This window comes from Vollenhovia emeryi, unplaced genomic scaffold (assembly GCF_000949405.1).
Source record: "Vollenhovia emeryi isolate VEMERY1.0 unplaced genomic scaffold, V.emery_V1.0 DF939241.1, whole genome shotgun sequence".
Lineage (NCBI taxonomy): Eukaryota > Metazoa > Arthropoda > Insecta > Hymenoptera > Formicidae > Vollenhovia > Vollenhovia emeryi.
In genome coordinates, this window is record NW_011967125.1 from 31,550 (window position 1) to 50,724 (window position 19,175).

Here is a 19,175-nt window from a genome sequence, read left to right on the forward strand (position 1 = left end):
AAAAATAATACAAGATTAGAAATATAACGTACGTTGATGATCTGAATAATTTTTATAAGATGGACATTACTTTTGCGTAAAATTATGTCATTTCAATACAATTAAAAGTAGAAAATGCTCAAAATCTATACAAATTAATTGACAACGATTTTGTATCAGCATTGATTTACCACTCTTGTCAGTTGAAATGGCAAAATAGTTAAATAACACAGAAATTCAACGAGATGAAAAAGGACGTATAAATCATTGCGGAAAGCAGCCGATGCTGTTTTGCATTCGAGAGTGATGTGTCACGCACGGCATAGCGTGGCGGCGTCGGCGGCGTGTCTCATATGTATGCAGGGGCTAGCAGGGGCTAGATCGAGCAACTACTCGAGTTATATCCGACTTTTCAATGACTCGACGATGTAAGCGAGATCCAAGATCGCCAAGTCAGATAGATGTAATGTTGGATAACTCTACTTGTCATTGAAAAAAAAAAGTGCAGTAAAAGAGGGCGCATACTGAGCAGATTATCACAATTATAGTATATATTGTAATAATCTAGTACGTACGTCACACATCATCAGTCACAACGTGTATCAGTAACAGGACAATAGTAAAGGGGAGCGATGCGATAGGTGTGAGAGTTGACAAAATACATACATACTCTGTCCGAGTTGCTGATCGATGGACCTGCAGTGGGAGCTGCAGTTGCGAAATAAAAACGGTCGATCGATCGGGAATCCCCAACTATCACGCAACACGTGATCGACTGACCAGCACTTGCAGTATTCTCAAAGTGGTGATTCGTGCCATGTTTCCATCTAATTGTAAGAAACCTTGAAATATCAAAAAACGGCTCTTACATTATTCCTTCATTCCCGTAATAATTTCTAATTCGATCACGTGTTATCGCATCTTTTTTAACAATTGTTGATTCAACGAATTTGTAATAAACTTGTTATCATGTTCTAGACACAAGCAATGAGCAAACGTCGAGGATCTAGATCTTTTTCTGTGATCGCAAGAGCACGTGCCGAGTAAGGAAACTCGAGTGGCGGCGGCCTCTGCTTTGCGGATGATCGAGACTGAAAATCAGTCAGATTCGCGCGCGAGCAGACTGGGCCAGGAAACCGAGGATCTCCTCGTAGCTGGCGGCGGTAACGGTGGTAATCACGAGACTGGTGAGGAAACAGCTGCTACAACTACCGCGACGACAGTGGAGGACATAGGTGAGCAAGCGTACCCCTTCATTCACGTAGATATTAAAAAGGAAAATTCTTCCATTCAGACACGATGAGAAAAGAAGAGCAAGAAACGTCGCGGATTCACGAGAATTCGTCCAAGGGCGGCGTCGTCACGAGCATCGCGACGCCCACCGCGGCATCGGCGATGCCGGTGGAAGACGACGAAGAGGAGGAGGAAGCGGAAGAGGAGGAGGAAGAGGAGGACGCCGAGGAGGAAGAGGAGGAGGACGGGGATGAGGAGGGTGAAATCGTAGTGGAGGGTGGAATGACGACGCGAGAAGAGGTCGGGGGTGTGTTGGCCGGTGGTGAAGGTGGGGGTGGAGGCGGCATGGCCGGCTACTGGAGGCAGAGCAGACCCTCCAGTCCCCGCATGCCGCCTCCGGAGCAGTCGGAGCAGCCGAGCCGACCCAAGAGCCGGCACGAGCTACAACCCGCGAGATATAACAACCTCGGCTACTGGCGAGCGAGAAGAGTAACCTTTTACAAAAATGGCGATCCTTACTTTCCAGGGGTGGAGTTCAGGTGAGTATCGCCATTTGGTCAATAATACTCTAGTCTAGCTGAAGAAACCAAGATGCCTGATAGATACATCGAGAAAAATACTTGTTGAATCATTATCTGTCGTGACATTTTATTCCTTACAATATATCTGTCACAATTTATATACAAACTTATTTCTCTTTTTCATCTGGCACAAACATTATTATCAAGATAGGTTCTTCTTTATTTATCACATCTCTCTTTTGTTTCAATAGTCGAAAAATAATTGTTTAGAGGTAATCACTCTGTCGAATTTTACACAGAGATTGAAACAAAATAAAAAATTTATTTTATACACGTGAATACATGTACATGTATGTATAGGTATGTATATCTACAACTGCATACATATACGTGTGTTTTGGCAAATGAAACATTTTGTATAAATAATGTAATACATGTAAAATAAAACATCATAAAAGTGTTTTTAAATATTTTGAATAAATCTACAAGTATACATATTTAAAAAATATTATTCAATAGTGTATATTCAAACGTGACTTTATAATATATATAGGTACTGTATTGGTACTGTAATAAAGCATTTCTTTTTGTGCCAAGATTTAATGAAAATTATTTTGAAACAAGAAAGATTTCTTCCTCAAAACTTGTCGAAAGAATGGTAAAAGATACAAAAAGTTATTTATAAAATTTATAAAAAATGTAAATATAAGAAAAATTTTTACGTGTAAAAAATTGAAAGATATTAACAAACGGGAAATGCCTATACAATGCATGCCATTTCTAAACGGTATGTTTATTTTGTTTTGATCAAAGATTTATACAACTGCATGTATATTTATAAAAATACTGTCTATTGACGCAAAAGCACGAAAGGACTCTACACTGAAAAGCAAAATAATATAAATTTAGTAAATTACATATAGTTTTAAACGCATTTAGTGTCGTCCAATTATGGAATTATCTGAATTAAAATCTGAATAAAGATTAAAACATACATTTCATGTTTTGTATATTAACTTTGTGACATTATATACTTTTAAGGGAAAATTCTATTGAAATGTTGATGTAAAGTATTAGTAAAAGGATGTCTCGTAGAGCTTTGAAACTACTCTATATTACTTTAGAGATTTCTCTCCCATATTATTTTCAGATTCAAACCCGGTCGCGACATTGGTTCTTTGGAGGCCCTACTGGATAGATTGTCCCTTCGACTGGATTTACCGAGAGGGGCACGCCACATCTTCTCGATGGATGGTGACAGAAAAATCCACCTTGACGAACTCGAGGACGGTGCCTCGTACGTAGTGTCCAGCTACAAAACATTCAAGGTAAGAGATCTTTATGCAACATTACACAAGTTCGATTATTGTAGAAAGGTGAGTTGGAATTATTGTTTGAATTGTATACATATATATATCATGTTTTAAAAATGAAACTGGGTCAGTAGAGCCTAATTAAGATCAATTTGTAACATGGATTGTTTTAATTAAAATGATTACGATTTATTGTTGACGTAATCTTAATAAGAAAGTACAAGAACGTGTTTCGTAGATAGTGAAAGTGTGTGTTAATCATGTCGGATTAAAGCGCTAGTTGGTAACAACCTCGATACTCGTGAACTTGACTGACGTTGTAAACACGTCTTCTTCAAAGCACGATCGACTTGATCGCGCGAACATTCTGGCGTTTTATTTCCTTCTACCGGTGTCTACAACGTATGAGAAATGAAATATGTATTTTCATGATAAATATGAAAATATAGTTAAAGTTTCGTAACTTTTAAAATCTTTATTGTTTGTCTTCTTTGCAATCATACAATACGGAAGTTATTCTGTCCCATCTTTTCTCTAACACACACAAAGGAAGTAAAACGAAGAATAAGAAAAGATTATAAAATATCCTAAAAGATTGCGAGTTTTCCTCCGTTAAAACAAGCACACATGTTTTATACAAAAATCATATAGGACTAAAAAAGATTGAAAAACGCAGCAACTAATATAGCGGTAGAATTTAGAGTGGCGCTATAAATGTATCACCTTTTTTAAATAACTTTTAGAAAGATAGTAACAATTGTAAGAATACTCCGTACAACTGCTAGCGACGACAACGACAACGACGACGACGACGACGACGACGAGGACGTTGTGTATATCTGGCCCAGATCAGCTTCTTAAAGCAGGCCGCACGCAACGCAAATTGTATTTGCGCGAGAATGGGGAGCGTACTTTTCTTTCCCTTCCCCTCTCCATCTCTTTAGTAACGATGTATCTACTTGCCTTAAGATTATATAGTATTTATAATTTGTAAAAAAGCTTACTCGAAAAGATTTCTCATCATTTAATTGCTTGTTAGGTTTATGGGTGCAAGGTGGATGAGAAGCAATTTTATTTTGTCTTACGTCATTCGGCATTATGGATCACACCCTTCCGTTGCTTCAAAGGTGTGACCAATTTAACTCGTTGTGTATTACAGTGCACTTTGATACAATTACGATCCAATTACTTCGATCGCCAACCATATGCAGGATTATTCTTTAATACACCAAAGTGGCTAAAGCTTATGCATGAGTCTTCCATTAAACAACTTTGCATGCCGATTGGCCCCAATTAGCTTCTCGCCAGATCAATATTCTGAAATGTACAACTCAATATACAATTTGATTTGTTAAAGAAGAAAAAACGGGTGATAAAGAGTATCATTTTTCTCCATATTAATTTTACAAATTTGTAAGAAAGCGAAACTTGCGTGCAGATTATCTGCGAAATTAATTTAATTATAATTTAGAACGTATATTCAATCAAAAAGTTACTGTGCCGAGAGAGAGATATTTTTCTAAAATTTTGTTTAGACAAAATCTTAAAAAATTGAAAATAATATATCCCATGCCTTTAATATTTCTTAAAGATCCAAAACTACACTTTTTCTTGTATTTAATTGTTTTAATATTATATAATATATTTATCTTGTAACCTCGCATTTAATCTTTCATATATATGCCAAAAATTACAAGATTTGATCAATTGTTCAAATACAGTTCTAAACTGAGATATGAATATGTAAACGCAATATATCGGACAGATGCGTTTACAGTGGAAGAAAGAGCGTACGTGAAAAGGAAAGGATAATATATATAAAGACACAAGAGTGATTTTTAAGTGTCGGTTGGTATCGAGCGGGGATGAGTTTGCGCAAAACAATCACGTACTTGTTTCTTCTCTCTCCTTATTTTCTCCCTATAAGATTCCTTTCTGTGCTTCACACAATCTTTCTCACTCTTTTTCTTCCTCCGTCTTTTCTTTTGTTTTCAAAGCCATTTCTGCCGTTACTTTAACACTTGGCGCGATTTGTAAAATACATATACATACCTTCGTCAAACAGAACAATTCTTTGGAAACATTCTTTTTCATGATGTTTTTCTTATCTTCATATCCTAGATTATCTGCGGATTTTCCAGCCAATTCAAAGTCAATTTTTTCGTTATTACAAGAAGCTTTTCCGTTCTACTTCTCTGTTTTACTTGTATATTCTTTTGTCAGTAAGCATGTCTTAAAGTCTTAAAGTTTTCAAGTCTTAAAATTCAAGAGATTTGCAAAAGTTTATTTGAAACTGAAGTAAGCTTTTATCTCCATATCCATAAGCTTAAAATTTGCTTAAATTTGCAATCACACATCTATCTATAAATTTTCTTGACAAATAATGAAATTACTGAAAGATAGCGCGCGATACACATTAGTTGCTTGCTACGCTGCGCGAAATAGTACATCGATCCGTTTTGCATTCCCATTATCGTCATTTCTGACAAGCTAACATATCGTATCACGTTCTTACACTTGTGCTATCGCGACAGAGATTCGTGCCTTTAATTAGATTTTTATTATATGTTCGTTCACCTCCGTTCTCTTTTCCTAGAGCAAATTGCGTGTTTGTTCCTTGCGTCGCATTGCTTGCCACGCTATTGGCGACCTAATTACATATTACCAACAAGAAGTCACTATTGCCATGTGCACAATCCTTGGAACGTTAAGTATGTATAACAATCACTCTCTGCAACTGCATAAATAATAGGAATACGGCAGTCTTTCCTAATCCATAAGTACAAGAGCTCTAAATCCGCATAGGTTACACTTGAAAAGAAAAACACACTACCGATACCTTTAATAATTATTAAGATAATAATAAAAGAAGTTTAATCTAGTGGAATTTTCGATCAACTCTTTGCTAATTTCACAATAGCAACCAACTCGATTTTCTTGGTCGGAACACAACCGAGAACGCATGAATCACGGAGTAGTGAGTGAGTGGGAGGTAGGAGAGGGAGGGCAATTCCTACTTCCGTTAAGAAAGCCGTAGAGGCTTGTAGAGGGTGGCAAGAGAATGGGGGAGAGACCGTATCTCATTGACCGTTGGTCAACCGGCCTCTTGGGATCAATAAACACCAAGTTCTCTTTGCTTGGCTTACCTTCGAGAACGCTGCTTTTCCAGATTTTTCACTAATCTTAAAATCTTCAAGTTGCGGTCGTTGCTCTCCAGAAAAGTCTTATTTTGCCGGTTGTTCTCTCATCTTCTCCTTTTTCAGTCTTTTCGCACAATTATCTTTATCTCTTCATTTAAATTTCCTTAAATTTACTTTTATCGGTAATTTTATATCTGCAGCATATAAAACGTGCTCACGCGCGCACGCGTAGCTTTCAAGCGACTGTAGCCACTTATTCATATACGATTATACGCGAATCAACGACGGTCCCAGCATTGATATCTCCACGATCGATTACATTGTTTGCCGTAGTTCATGTCACCAAGATAGCGCGGGAATCAAAGAAACGCGACAAATGCACTATATATGTATGTGTACACACAAGTGTATTTTCATTAACATTCATTAGCTATACTTTCTAGCTAAACTTCTTATCCTTCTCCGTAATCGCTGCTCTATCGAGCGATAGCTGACGAGTGCCCCTTACTTGAGCTATTATTTTCTCCGGCGAATTATTTTTCCGTAATCGCTATGGCACATTTTGAATCACGAGACCTTGCTATCGTCACGCAACATATATGAGCTCGTTCTTCATTTTCATATCGCAAGGATACCTCGTGTTAAATTAGGAATGAACGAAAAGAGAAGTAGAAGAAAATTATTAAAAGATATGGATTTTCCTTAACAATTGTATGTGACTCATCAATATCATTTAAGACAGCCAATTGTCTTGCATTGCTCATTTCAAAGATTTCTCGAGGAGTTGATTCCCAGCTGAACTATGAGATTTTTCTTTCAATCTTTAAATTGATTTTTTTTATTCTATAGTATATACTCATGATAATTATGTATATATTTATTTCTTTATATCGCATAATATAAATAAATAAATGATAAAAAAAATATATATATAATTGTAATAAAGAACTAATTTATGTAAATTGTTTTCTACAAATAATTATAGAATATATCCGATAAATTGATAAACAATCATCGCAGAATTGAAGTAGTGCTTTATAGTGAAGAAACAACTAAAATAACTATGTGACAATTGTTTTTTACTTATGCGCAATTGTATAAAGAAAGTATAGCCTTGAATATGAGAACAAACGCTAATCTATTTAACTGCAGATATATCTTTTTCATGAGAAATATGCAACTCGGTAAAACAATTTGTTTTATGTCTCTTATTTTGTTGTAATTTTTGTTCCATGAAAAATTCTTCACTTCCTCGTCGACTACACTCGATTTACTAAATAGTTTCGTACAAGTATCTTGTAATGTTTTCGTTATTATCTTTTCATAATTTTCTAAATTTAAAAACTTGTTCTCAATCTGCTGAGATATCTAAGAAATTCTTAAACATTGAGTTTGGCATTGAGAGGCTTATCGAAAAGATTTATTGTCGCCGCTTATCAACCGCATGATTTTTCTAATCTTTTTTCGGAATTATAATCAACTCTGATGACATTGCACGCGATAGTCGCAATTATATTATAATTTTACATGGATTACATATACACACACACAAATATATGACGGAAATACTTTAATTAAGACAAAATTAATGTCTTATTTAGAAAGAATGTGATGTAATCAGAATGATGTGATGTGCGTGCGAGCGCGTTTGTGCGTGAGTGTGAGCGTAAAATCAAAATTAATCAAATCTTATATTTTGCAAAAAGTCTCAGCAAAGTAATTGAATATGTCGGGGAGGGATAAAATACATACCTGAACAAAGGATTAGCATTATATCGATGTAGATACCTAACGGAAGGATTGTGACCTTCGTTCTGTGTGAATACATTTTAATTATTATACATTTAATCTGACACTGACGATATAAATTTCGTACATAATATACGCTGACTGAAAATTATCTTTACAAATACTATTTACAAGGACTTAATACATGCACCAATTGAAATTAATGTTAAATGAGAATTTTTTATCAAGCTCTGGATCAGAATGAGCGTTTAAGCACAAAAACGGAAAATTGCGTAAAATCGAGATACGACCTTGCGAAGGAGATCAGTCGATAGTATAAATTACTCATCTTTCGTTACGTACGTACGTACGCGTGTTTTAAGGTCATAACTCAACTTATTGGACTATTAGCCTCGTTAGCTCTTTTTTCTTCTCTCTGAGATCCACTTTTAGTATTAGTCTTATGTAGCTAATCAAGTTAAGTGCTTTAATATATGGGCCGACTTTCCTGGGAAATCAGGTTTTTTTTTGCCGCGCGAGAGATTTATCAAGAAGGCGTGGGCGTTGTTAATTTCCGTGGATGCTTTTATCGCCTCTTATCGAAACAAGCTTGTAAGCAGAATGAAATTTGTATCATCCAAACTAACAAGGGTTAGACAGATGCCCATTGGTCATTTACTAATAATAAGATTACTATTGGTCATCCGGTGTGTTAATCCTTACATATAAAATATGAAATTTTAATGGCGTTTTAGTAAAAATTGCACGTAGGCGCATAAAACACACATAAAAATCGCACAAGTGTTTGAGCTAAAGCCCTTCATAATCTTTCGTAAACCATGGCATTTTTCGAATCATCCAACGTAATAAAAATCAAAGAGAAGAAGGGGGATTGGTGTCCAATTGGTGAAAGAGACAAGGATTTGCCAAGATCTAGATAAATACAATGTAGAAATGTACACAATCACATAAGAATTGCATATTCAGTTGACGTAAGTTTGATATGTCGATTAAAAATGATGGATAAACGTGAAAAGAAAATAGTTGCAATATCAGCGTTCTAAATTGGTAGTATTGCTACGCAGAGGTTTAAGAGAAGAGAGGTGCAGGGGATGGAAGAGAGGAGGTGAAGAGGGTTGGGGGAGAGTCGTCCTTGAGCGAGCGGCAGCCCTTCATAAGGTATGGTAACGTCAGGTGGAGAGGTGTGGGAGGGGATGTTGCAGCACCCCAGTTCTTCAATACAACTATCCCGCCTTCTACTTGCCCCAGTAGTCGTCCATTGAACACAGTCGCGGTTGTACCAGCCTGTTCCGTCCGTATTCGAAAGAGGGATAGCAATTGTGTCACGCAATTTAAGATTGACGAAAAGATAACTGTGACTTTCACGGCAGATCTCATCGTAACTATTACACATTGTGAATTTGGTGAATCTGATATCGGAATTGAGCTGTAAATATCTTGTCGTTATTTTACCGCTTCTCCTCCAGTTTTCTTTCAATATTCTCGATAAGAGTCTCGAGACTAGTTGCTCGTCTTTGGTATTTACGAGTTCTTTACGAAAGATTGTTAAATATTCAGATATTTAAGATTATATTTTGAATAGATTGAAGATTGACAATTGTCAAGAGCGTGAAATAATGCGCGTTCGATCTTTCGTGCTTGTTTAGTGTCTCTTTGTTCATTCCAACGTCCGTAAGGACTTTATTCCTTTACGATAATTGTGGGGGGAAATGCTAAAGACGTTCAAATAGATTCGACTGGAAGACAGATGTTCAAGAAGACAAACTGTGCAATGCTAGGTTTTCGGATCGTGTGAGTTTGTGTACCGTATACATTCAACATATTGAATGTGGCAAAAGTGAAGCGAATCTTCAAAGGTTGTAGGAGGTCAATTGAGATTCACAATTGAGTCTGCAAGTTTATCTTCGTCCCGATCGGACGAAAATTCGGAGCCGGATTTTAGCGCTAGGCGAGAAATAGAGGACTCCTGCAGCGACTCAGAAGCCGAATATTACAATCAAGACTTGAGCTGCTGGACAGACAGTTTCGTCGTGTTAATGAGCGATTCCTTTGAAGTGATATCGCTGCCGGCCGACATGATACAGGTTTTCTCATTATTTATGCGACATTTATCGGATTTATATTTCGAAATATATATCCCGAAAGAAATCTCGGAGATTTGGATCTAAATGTAAATAATGTTCAAATATAATGTAAGATCAAACAAATATTTTACATTTATCTCATCAATTTCAATTCGACAAATCGACAAGACAAGATGAATACGAGAAGATGAATTTTCCTTAATTTTGTCTAATTTATTTCAATATCATATATCTTGAAGAAGGTAATAAAAATGATTGTGACATAAATAATAACGGGTATAATGTATTGATACTTTTGTCAAACTTTTTAGCTCCCCATGACCCTCCGAAACGTAAACAACTCAATATAGGATAGAGCAGGGCTACTTCACTCTTATTGTCGGTTAAAGAAATTATTATTTTGCGATCCCCCCCCTCCCCTAATATTATCACAACCTCTACGGGGATTGCGATTCCCAGTTTGAGAAATGCCAATTTAAAAGAAAGAATTTTTATGTATGGGTAACTTACGGAAAGAATAAAACGTGCAAATATAAATAAAGCAATAACATTAATAATTTTAAATCTTGTACGATAGCCGGCCAGCTACGGGAAGAAGAACAACACATGGTACACTAGCCCGGCAGGCGGTGGAGGTAGTAGGAGTGGTACCACCGGGGCCGGAAGTGGAGTTGGAGGGTGGCAAAGTAGACCGCCAGCGGTACCAAGTCTTAGCCGGAAAGCCTCCATCACTGAAGAAGCACCACCCCCCGGTGGTGGAAAGCCCTCTTCGGGTCGTGTCATTCGTATCGTTAACAACCATGACCATACTGTTCAGGTAGGAGAACCAAAAGTTAATCTCTCTCTCTCCCATTTAAATAATATATACATATAAATAAAGCAACATGTTCTTTATGTACGATAGAATATTATTTGTTTTAAATAATACTTTTTACTCTGTGCGCGCTCATGCGTGTGTACTTGAAATTCTCTTTTTTATTTCTTAATTCTCCTGTTACGTAACATAATTTTCCTAGTAATGGTTTGATTTTTATTTAACCCTTAATTGTTCTTCACCTATTTAAAACTAATTTCTTTAAAGTACATTTTTATAAGAAAAATTTTCAACACCTTTTATTGAGGAGGTATAGTGTCTTTATTGTTACGTTTGTCAACATATTCAAGCGTAAACACATCTAATCTAGCTCAAAATAATCTTATTTTTTCATTAGTGTCGAGTTCTATTGAATCTTCGGACATCGCAACCCTTCGAGGAAGTTTTAGAAGATCTTGGGCAAGTGTTGAAAATGAATGGAGCTAAGAGGATGTTTACTGTTTCAGGACAAGAGGTTAGTTGTCATTCAAATATATATGTATGTATTATACATATATAGAGTAGAATTAAAAACAACGCTTGGCAAAATTATTTTTTTACTAAATTTTAAATTCTTTATACCTTTTTACGCGTCATAGAAAAAAAGTTAAAATTACTCCAACATTTGATACACTATAGATTTTATTGCATCAAGTTAATTAGCAAATCTATTGAATTTATATTTATACATGCAATGTTAATGTCGTCTTACGGTTAATACATTTGGAAAAAATGTGAGAAAGAGAGAGTGCGTGATATGAAAGTATAAAAAAGAAAAGAGACTTATGTAAATCTGAGTATATCAGCATTGTACTTGTAAAATCGACTCGAGAGCGACGTTGATCCATAAATATGCATGCCGCGCCACGGGAAGAGGCAGGACGGAGGTAAAACTCGAAGCGTGACGATAACGGGGTCGGCCCTCATTCGAGATCTTACGAAATGAGGTTTTTGTTTATACATCTCATAAGTAACCTTCGAAAGAGAATTTTTGTTATTAAGTATATCTTGAAGAATCCTAATTCTATATACATACCCGTTTCCAATAGGGTTGTACGAAGGAAATATAAAGGGAGGAAGTTATACACCATTGCATTAAAGCGACATAATTCTTTAACAAAAATGCATTTCATTTTTGTAATTTTTTTGTATGGAGATAATAACAATTCTACCCGCAATTTGGATGCAAGATCTATTTAGTAATTTTCTTCTCTGTCTGTATGTCAGAATTTTCCTTTTGAAGCTTTCACACGCCCAATGTTCTCACGCTATAAAAGCTATCATACACGCTATTCTTATGTGTGTCGCGCGTACTTACTATACTATAGTAATATTCAAGTGTATCGTCCAAGAATGGAGTCGAAAAAGGAAAAGCGTAACATCAAACACCGTGACGCCAGCTTAAATTTTTGACATTGTAATAAATTACACGGTTATATATCTCACAGGAGGTGGTCGTAATGTAAGTGGGACGAACGTTCCCCCACGTGTGTATGTAAAAAGGTCAGAGATTCATCTTTTCAGGTCACGATCGTACATGAATTTCAAATGGGCCAATTTTCTTCACCGAATGGCACGTCATCGACCCCCTCCCCCCTTTCTCTCTCTCTATCTATCTATCTATCTTTGTTGTGAGATTATTTTGATAGAAGGAAAACTGGCAAAGAAAAAAAAACTGACATTTTTTGGTCTAATTGAACAACTATAATGTACCGTTTGTAATAATAATATTCAATTTATTCAAGAATTTATTCAATTATATTCATATATGTATAAATATTTCGCAAAATTAAAATTAATAGGATACATAATTGTTGCAATATCATTGAAAGACATAAATTTTATGAGAGGACAAATAGACCTAAGAGCATATAAAAACTTTGAGAATACGTTTTATTTCATGTGAAATAAATCTATTAGAGATAAGTATTGACAAATCATACTTGTGATTACAATAGAAATATGAAATAAATAAAAAAACTCTATCCATTATGTCGCTAGGTGAGAAGTTTTTCACAATTGAGAAACGAGTTTGCGGATGTGGACACATTTTATTTGGGTACCGGAGCAGCTCTCGTTATGACCGGTGGCGTGACAGCATCCCCGGTACGAAGGTCAAGGTCACGCGGACCATCCACTGTCGTGGAAGAAGTTAGTCGTCAAAGAAGGGCTCGTAGCAAGAGCAGACCACGAGCCTTGTATGCTCCTGACTCCGAAGTTGTTCGAGTAAACGGTAAAAATACGCGAGCCCTTCCACTTGATAAAGGACATACTCCTAGATTAAGAAGGCGTTATATATCGTTGGCAGATTATAGCGTCGTAGAAGTGCTACGCGAGGAGCCAGCCAGGGTGACAATCAGAGGACTTAGACGATCGTTCTATCCTCCCTCTCATCTGCCTCCAGTCGATAATTCGCCACCTGAGAAGAAATTGCAACTCGAATGGGTCTACGGTTATCGAGGGACCGATACTCGCAAAAATCTTTGGGTTTTACCTAGTGGCGAATTATTATATTACGTCGCCGCTGTGGCGATACTTTTCGACCGAGAAGAGAATGCGCAACGACATTATATCGGCCACACGGAGGACATTATGTGCATGGAGGTGAGTAATGTTCTTACTTGGAAAAAGCAAAGACAAAAGCAAAATGGGGATTGAAACGCAATACTTGTACTTCAGGTTCATCCCAGTAGGGAACTCGTCGCGTCCGGTCAAAAGGCAGGCAGACACAGGAAAGCGCAGCCGCATGTTCGTATATGGTCAACGGAGACTCTTCTCACCCTATATGTGTTTGGCATGACCGAATTTCAAATGGGCGTTTCGGCATTAGCATTTTCACAACTGGTAACTATATATAATTTAACATCATCAAATTGTGATTCAATGTTCACACTCAACGATTGACAATAAACAAATAATGTTATAATAGAACGGTGGTAGTTATGTACTTGCCGTGGATTCTGGGAGGGAAGCTATACTTTCGGTGTGGCAATGGCAGTGGGGTCACTTGTTAGGCAAAGTGGCGGTAAGTCCCTCTATTTCCTCTTTCTCGTATTGGCATTATAGCCCATAAAGGGGTGCTTGCTGGAAAATTATACTACATACAATGCGTTATTTAGACCATGCAAGAAGATCTCACGGGTGCAGCATTTCATCCACTGGATGATAATCTCTTGATAACACATGGGCGCGGTCATTTAACATTCTGGAATCGGCGAAAAGACGGTTTCTTCGAACGAACTGATATCATCAAGCCAGTAAGTATACTTGTACTCGCTGGTAGCTTCTGTTGCGATCGGTTAATGTCATTTTTACTTGAAAAATAATTCTCGATTTACACTTTTAGCCGTCGCGTACACATGTGACGAGCATCCAGTTCGAACAGGATGGTGACGTCGTCACGGCCGATAGCGATGGTTTCATCACGGTATACTCGGTGGATGCGGACGGAGCATATTTTGTACGAATGGAATTCGAAGCACACAACAAAGGCATTAGCTCCCTCGTAATGTTATCGGAAGGCACGCTCCTCTCCGGTGGCGAGAAGGATAGGAAGATAGCCGCTTGGGACTCATTACAAAATTACAAACGCATCACCGACACAAAGGTTCAACATTTTAAATAACTTTTTTGTTTGATATTAAAAGAGAGAAAGATAAAAAGTATTCCAATTCTAATTTCAATTAATTAATTGTTTTCGGCTTAAGCTCAAGCTAATTATGTCAATAATGTCGGTCGAAACCAAATCTGGTGTGAACGCTTGCCGAGCCTCACTCCAACTAATCTTACGTTATAGCTGCCAGAATCGGTAGGCGGAGTCCGCAGTATATATCCACAACGACCTGGACGGAATGACGGCAACATTTATGTAGGAACCACGCGAAACAACATCCTCGAAGGTTCTCTGCAAAGAAGGTTCAACCAAGTGGTATTCGGTCATGGCAGACAACTGTGGGGTCTGGCGGTTCATCCCGACGACGAAGTTTTTGCCACCGCGGGACACGACAAGAATATCGCTCTCTGGCGAAGACACAAACTATTGTGGACTACCCAGGCAAATACGCTATTACGCTAAAATTAACTTATCTATATAAATTTACACAAGAACCGCGCGTGATATTTCGCATTGCAAAAAGTAATCGCAGTTTTATCGTGATATACCAAAAGTAGTTGAGAATAAAATAAATAGTCAACTTTCTATTTATTTAGTGCAAAATTTTGTTCCTAGAGATAGAGAGAGAGAGAGAGAGACAGATCTTTAGGTGTCAATTATACAAGCATATATTTGATATTATGGATTTCAGGTGGGTTTCGAGTGTATATGCATAGCCTTCCATCCGTTTGGCGTAGCATTAGCGGCGGGATCTTCGGAGGGTCATCTTTTGGTACTCGCAGCTGACACTGGTGCAGCCGTAGCAACCCTGAGAGTATGCGGATCGCCGCTGTCTTGCATCGGATACAATCCTAGTATGACGCGAATTTACTTTGAAGCTTGTTGAATATTATACAAAGTAAAATTAGCAGAATTTTAATTTGCAAAAACAAAATATTAAATCCTTAATCTCTCGCATTGTCATTATCACTATCTTGTCATTATGCGATAACTCTTGCGTGGTAGATTTCAAATTTCTTCTTATTTTTAACCTACTGTCCAAATAATCGCTTTGACGTTTACATAAAATAACACTTGCGTGCTAGGCAAATTATGTGAAAATTTGACTTTTTTTTCTGCCCGTTCAGCTGGAGAGATCGTAGCCATGGGTTCCCAAAACGGCAGCGTGTATCTCTTTAGAGTATCCAGGGATGGGTTTTCATACAAGAAGAGCAACAAGATCCGCGGTACGCAACCACTGATGCAGCTCGACTGGAGTTCCGACAGTCGCTTTCTCCAAACTGTCACTCAAGATTATGATCTTCTATTCTGTAAGTTTCAACTTAATTTTGATTAATCTCGATCGATCATAACCGATTGAAAGATTTTTTTAGACTTTGTGAGTATTTAGAGAACTTGTCACAAGTATATCATACTATTATTTTCACAATATTAACGTATGTTAATTGAGGCAATCATAGATATATATGACAAAATAAGGCAATAAAAAAAATATATAAAGATAGACTCAGCGTGCCATACATTTCCTTACGGTAGAAAATTGGGTTTGACATCGGCGAGAGAGAGGCAAAAGAAAGGTGAACCTCTGTAAAAAGAGTCCATCTTATATGTTGTATTGTGCATGAAATGTGAATGAAAAAGATTACTAATGGTCGATTATAGTAAGGATGGCGTATATTCAAGTATGTACAAATTGAAATATATGCTTCTAGGGGACGTCAAGGTGTTGTCGTCAGAAAAGAGTCCATTGGTTATGAAAGATGTCAAGTGGTACACCCACAATTGTACCGTTGGTTACATGACTTCTGGTTAGTTGTTTATTATTCACTGATGAGAAAGAGAAATAATTGTGGCATTAACGATTGAAATTGTATAAGCGAGATTTGTACGATTGTATTCGCAGGGCAATGGAACAACCGCTATTATCCATTGACCACAGTTGTCACCACCTCGAGTAGATCAGCAGCACACGATATGCTGGTGAGCGGTGATGCTGAAGGGTACCTTCGACTCTTCAGGTACCCGTGTACCAGCGCCAAAGCTGAATATGTCGAGGAAAAGGTGTACAGCTCGTTACTGGCTTGTGCCAGGTTCCTCTACAACGACCAGAATGTCGTCACCGTCGGTGGCACCGACGCTGCCTTGATGCTCTGGGAATTGGTCGACGAATAAAAAGATAGAATTAAGTCTCGCTAGAATATCTTACTTATTGTATCCAGTAGGTGTTATCGTAGAACGATAAAAACAGGGCGCTGGCGCCTTTTAGATTTTGAACGATAAGTGGGGCTCTTTTGGCAATTTTGGTGTGAATTTCACATGAAAAATGCCCAAAAATCGAATAACATAAACAATGTAAATACGTGAAGGAAATTGTCTCGCAAATCCTTTTTCCAATTTTAATTCGAAAATCCAATCCTTGACGCCAGCTCAGGCATTTCATTATATGGATTTCACTACAACAATTAGAGTTCCATGATGATACGACTCGCACTTGTTTCGTTTTAGTGTAAATCCTATTTGTGTAAATTTATGAACGATGAAATTAATTTATTTGACTTTAACGATTCTTAAAATTTTCCTTAACTTTTCCGTTATTAGTCTTTCGAGTTTTTCCAGTTTGTTTTCTCGATACCACCGACAAGATTTTATACAATCTTTTCGTAAGATGTATTGAAAAAGCTACCGCTCGAAAACAAAGTCACACTTATGTGAATTGCTTTCAATCCCAAATTCATCCTCATATACATTGTATATGAAGCAAAAATTGATTGCGAGATGAGTCAACAAAAAAATAATCCGTAAGACGCAAGGTGTAAATGCAATGAGCTGTGACGAATTAATGTTTGTGTGTTATTTAGGACATTCGCTAATCATTCGAGTTTCACACGATGAAGTTAAATTTAAGCTATCGTTATAGCAAGTCAAATCCAAGAAGGGAGGATATATATATATATAGATAAATATTGAACAACGCAATGACGTACGATCGATCGATCGAATGAGCCGGATAGAAATTTCTCCCGTCTTCGAATGTCTTGCCTGTAAAAGTCAGTTGACGAAATAATGACGGAAGCATCGAAAATTAATCGAAAATTTAATTCAAGTTTGAACGATTATGTATAAGACAGGCATTATGAAATTGGTCACGCTGAAATTCAATCACTAGCATTGGCATAGCTCTTGGCTCTCAGTTCTATCCGCCGATATTCGTCAACATTCGATTGTTGTTGAATTAAATTTCCAATCGCGTGCGCGACACGCGACACTGCATGTGGACATGAATATGGATATAAAAAGTATGCGATAATATACTACATAGCTAAAGCCTCGGAGCCTGGCATTTATCCTCTCTCATTTCCTATCTCGTCTTTGTCTCGTCCCGCGAGACGATCAAAGTTCTACTTGCTTAGTAAAAGGAGAAACTTGGCTATAGAGTAACGAACAGGCATTTACCACTGCCAGAAGATTCAGATTCCTGGTATAGGTATTGGAAGTAAGAGAAAGTACAAGGAGAAGAAGCCCTTAATTTCGTTACTGGCTTAAAGTCTACTCTTTTCTAGCCGCATTCTGTATATTACAATATATATATATATATATATATATATATATATATATATATATATAATACTTTTTCTATGTTGAAAATGAAAAATGTTAAGAGAGCGCAAGTACGGCTAAGAGGGACAGGCCTTTTGTCAAAATGGAACGTCCGAGCTATCGCTAGATAGTGATTTAAAGTGTAAAGCTACGTTCGTCATGTTGAAACGGACGTAGCTGAATGAAATTCCGCGCACGGAGAGATCAACCAATTGCACTCGTATCACAATGCAGCGCGTGTTATTCTATTGAGAAGAAGAGATGTAGAATAAGAAAGGCAACGTTATGGTACGTATTTACATACATACATATATACTACGTGTGATTGATCGATTTCTCTGTACAGACACTCTGTGTGACGTACACACGTAAATGTGAACGTTATGGTCAATATATCGTCGTTCCAAGTCACTAATCAAGTCATAAGGTAGTTTAATTACAAGAGTGTATAACGTATGTAAAGGTTTCGTGAGGAGGTCTTTGTTGCAGGTCAACGCTCCTTACGAGCCAGTTATTCTTGTTGAGGTATTTTTCGAGACAAGATTTTTTTCGTATTAGTTACACGCAGTAGTTACATGCAGTACTAGTAAGAAGCGATTAGGATCAGGTCACTGCCAAGGCGTCGCGTCGTGAGTTCAAAAGGTTCTATAAATTACGTCATTATATCAGTACAGTTTCTACTACGAGTAAGATTTTTCGCATAAAAAGTTGTTTCATATAAAATCCATGTCACACATTTATCATGTATTATATCGCGTACGCGTATTCAAGATCAAGAGTAAAAGTCTACCTGGACAGATAGACAAATTAACAATAATTGTCACTGCGTCTGGAGAGGGTAGACCCGTCCTTCGTGTAATGCATAGTCGTACAGAAATTCATGTCTAATAGATATTAAGAACGCTTGATATTAGAGTAGCGTAATTTTTCTACACATATTTCTTATGTTATTGTACGAATTTTGTCAAACGAATTTGATTTGAGGACTTGGAATTCCGCATCGACAGATATGAGAAGATTAACTTTAAATTGACTTTGGAAACCTCCACCCTGTATGTACGATACATTGCATATAATATTGTGCAACCTCCTC

General features: G+C 37.2%; 1 protein-coding gene across 3 annotated transcripts; it reads left to right on the top strand.

The window, feature by feature from the left end:
- Positions 1-1,028: 1,028 nt before the first annotated feature.
- On the top strand, positions 1,029-18,071 carry LOC105560113 (echinoderm microtubule-associated protein-like CG42247). 3 transcript variants are annotated; one of them, XM_012008928.1, is made up of 16 exons: positions 1,029-1,214; positions 1,274-1,751; positions 2,884-3,061; positions 10,597-10,836; positions 11,231-11,347; positions 12,874-13,105; positions 13,181-13,476; positions 13,552-13,716; positions 13,802-13,897; positions 13,992-14,129; positions 14,219-14,479; positions 14,669-14,926; positions 15,177-15,339; positions 15,613-15,795; positions 16,198-16,293; positions 16,389-18,071. In XM_012008928.1, exons 1-16 carry the CDS (start codon positions 1,061-1,063, stop codon positions 16,655-16,657), a joined length of 3,324 nt encoding a protein of 1,107 aa, XP_011864318.1. In that variant the 5' UTR covers positions 1,029-1,060; the 3' UTR covers positions 16,658-18,071. The 3 variants fall into 3 exon arrangements, with proteins under 3 accessions (XP_011864318.1, XP_011864316.1, XP_011864317.1); XM_012008927.1 differs by lacking the exons at positions 1,029-1,214; positions 1,274-1,751; positions 2,884-3,061 and adding exons at positions 9,349-9,363; positions 9,582-10,019; XM_012008926.1 differs by lacking the exons at positions 1,029-1,214; positions 1,274-1,751; positions 2,884-3,061 and adding an exon at positions 9,218-10,019.
- The last annotated feature ends 1,104 nt before the right edge of the window (positions 18,072-19,175 follow it).

Coding starts and splice junctions, on each gene's coding strand:
- LOC105560113 (XM_012008928.1), top strand. CDS start 1,061: ATGATCGAGACTGAAAATCAGTCAGATTCGCGCGCGAGCAGACTGGGC. Junction 3,062..10,596: donor CCAGCTACAAAACATTCAAG/GTAAGAGATCTT, acceptor CTTGTACGATAG/CCGGCCAGCTACGGGAAGAA. Junction 14,480..14,668: donor AACGCATCACCGACACAAAG/GTTCAACATTTT, acceptor CTTACGTTATAG/CTGCCAGAATCGGTAGGCGG.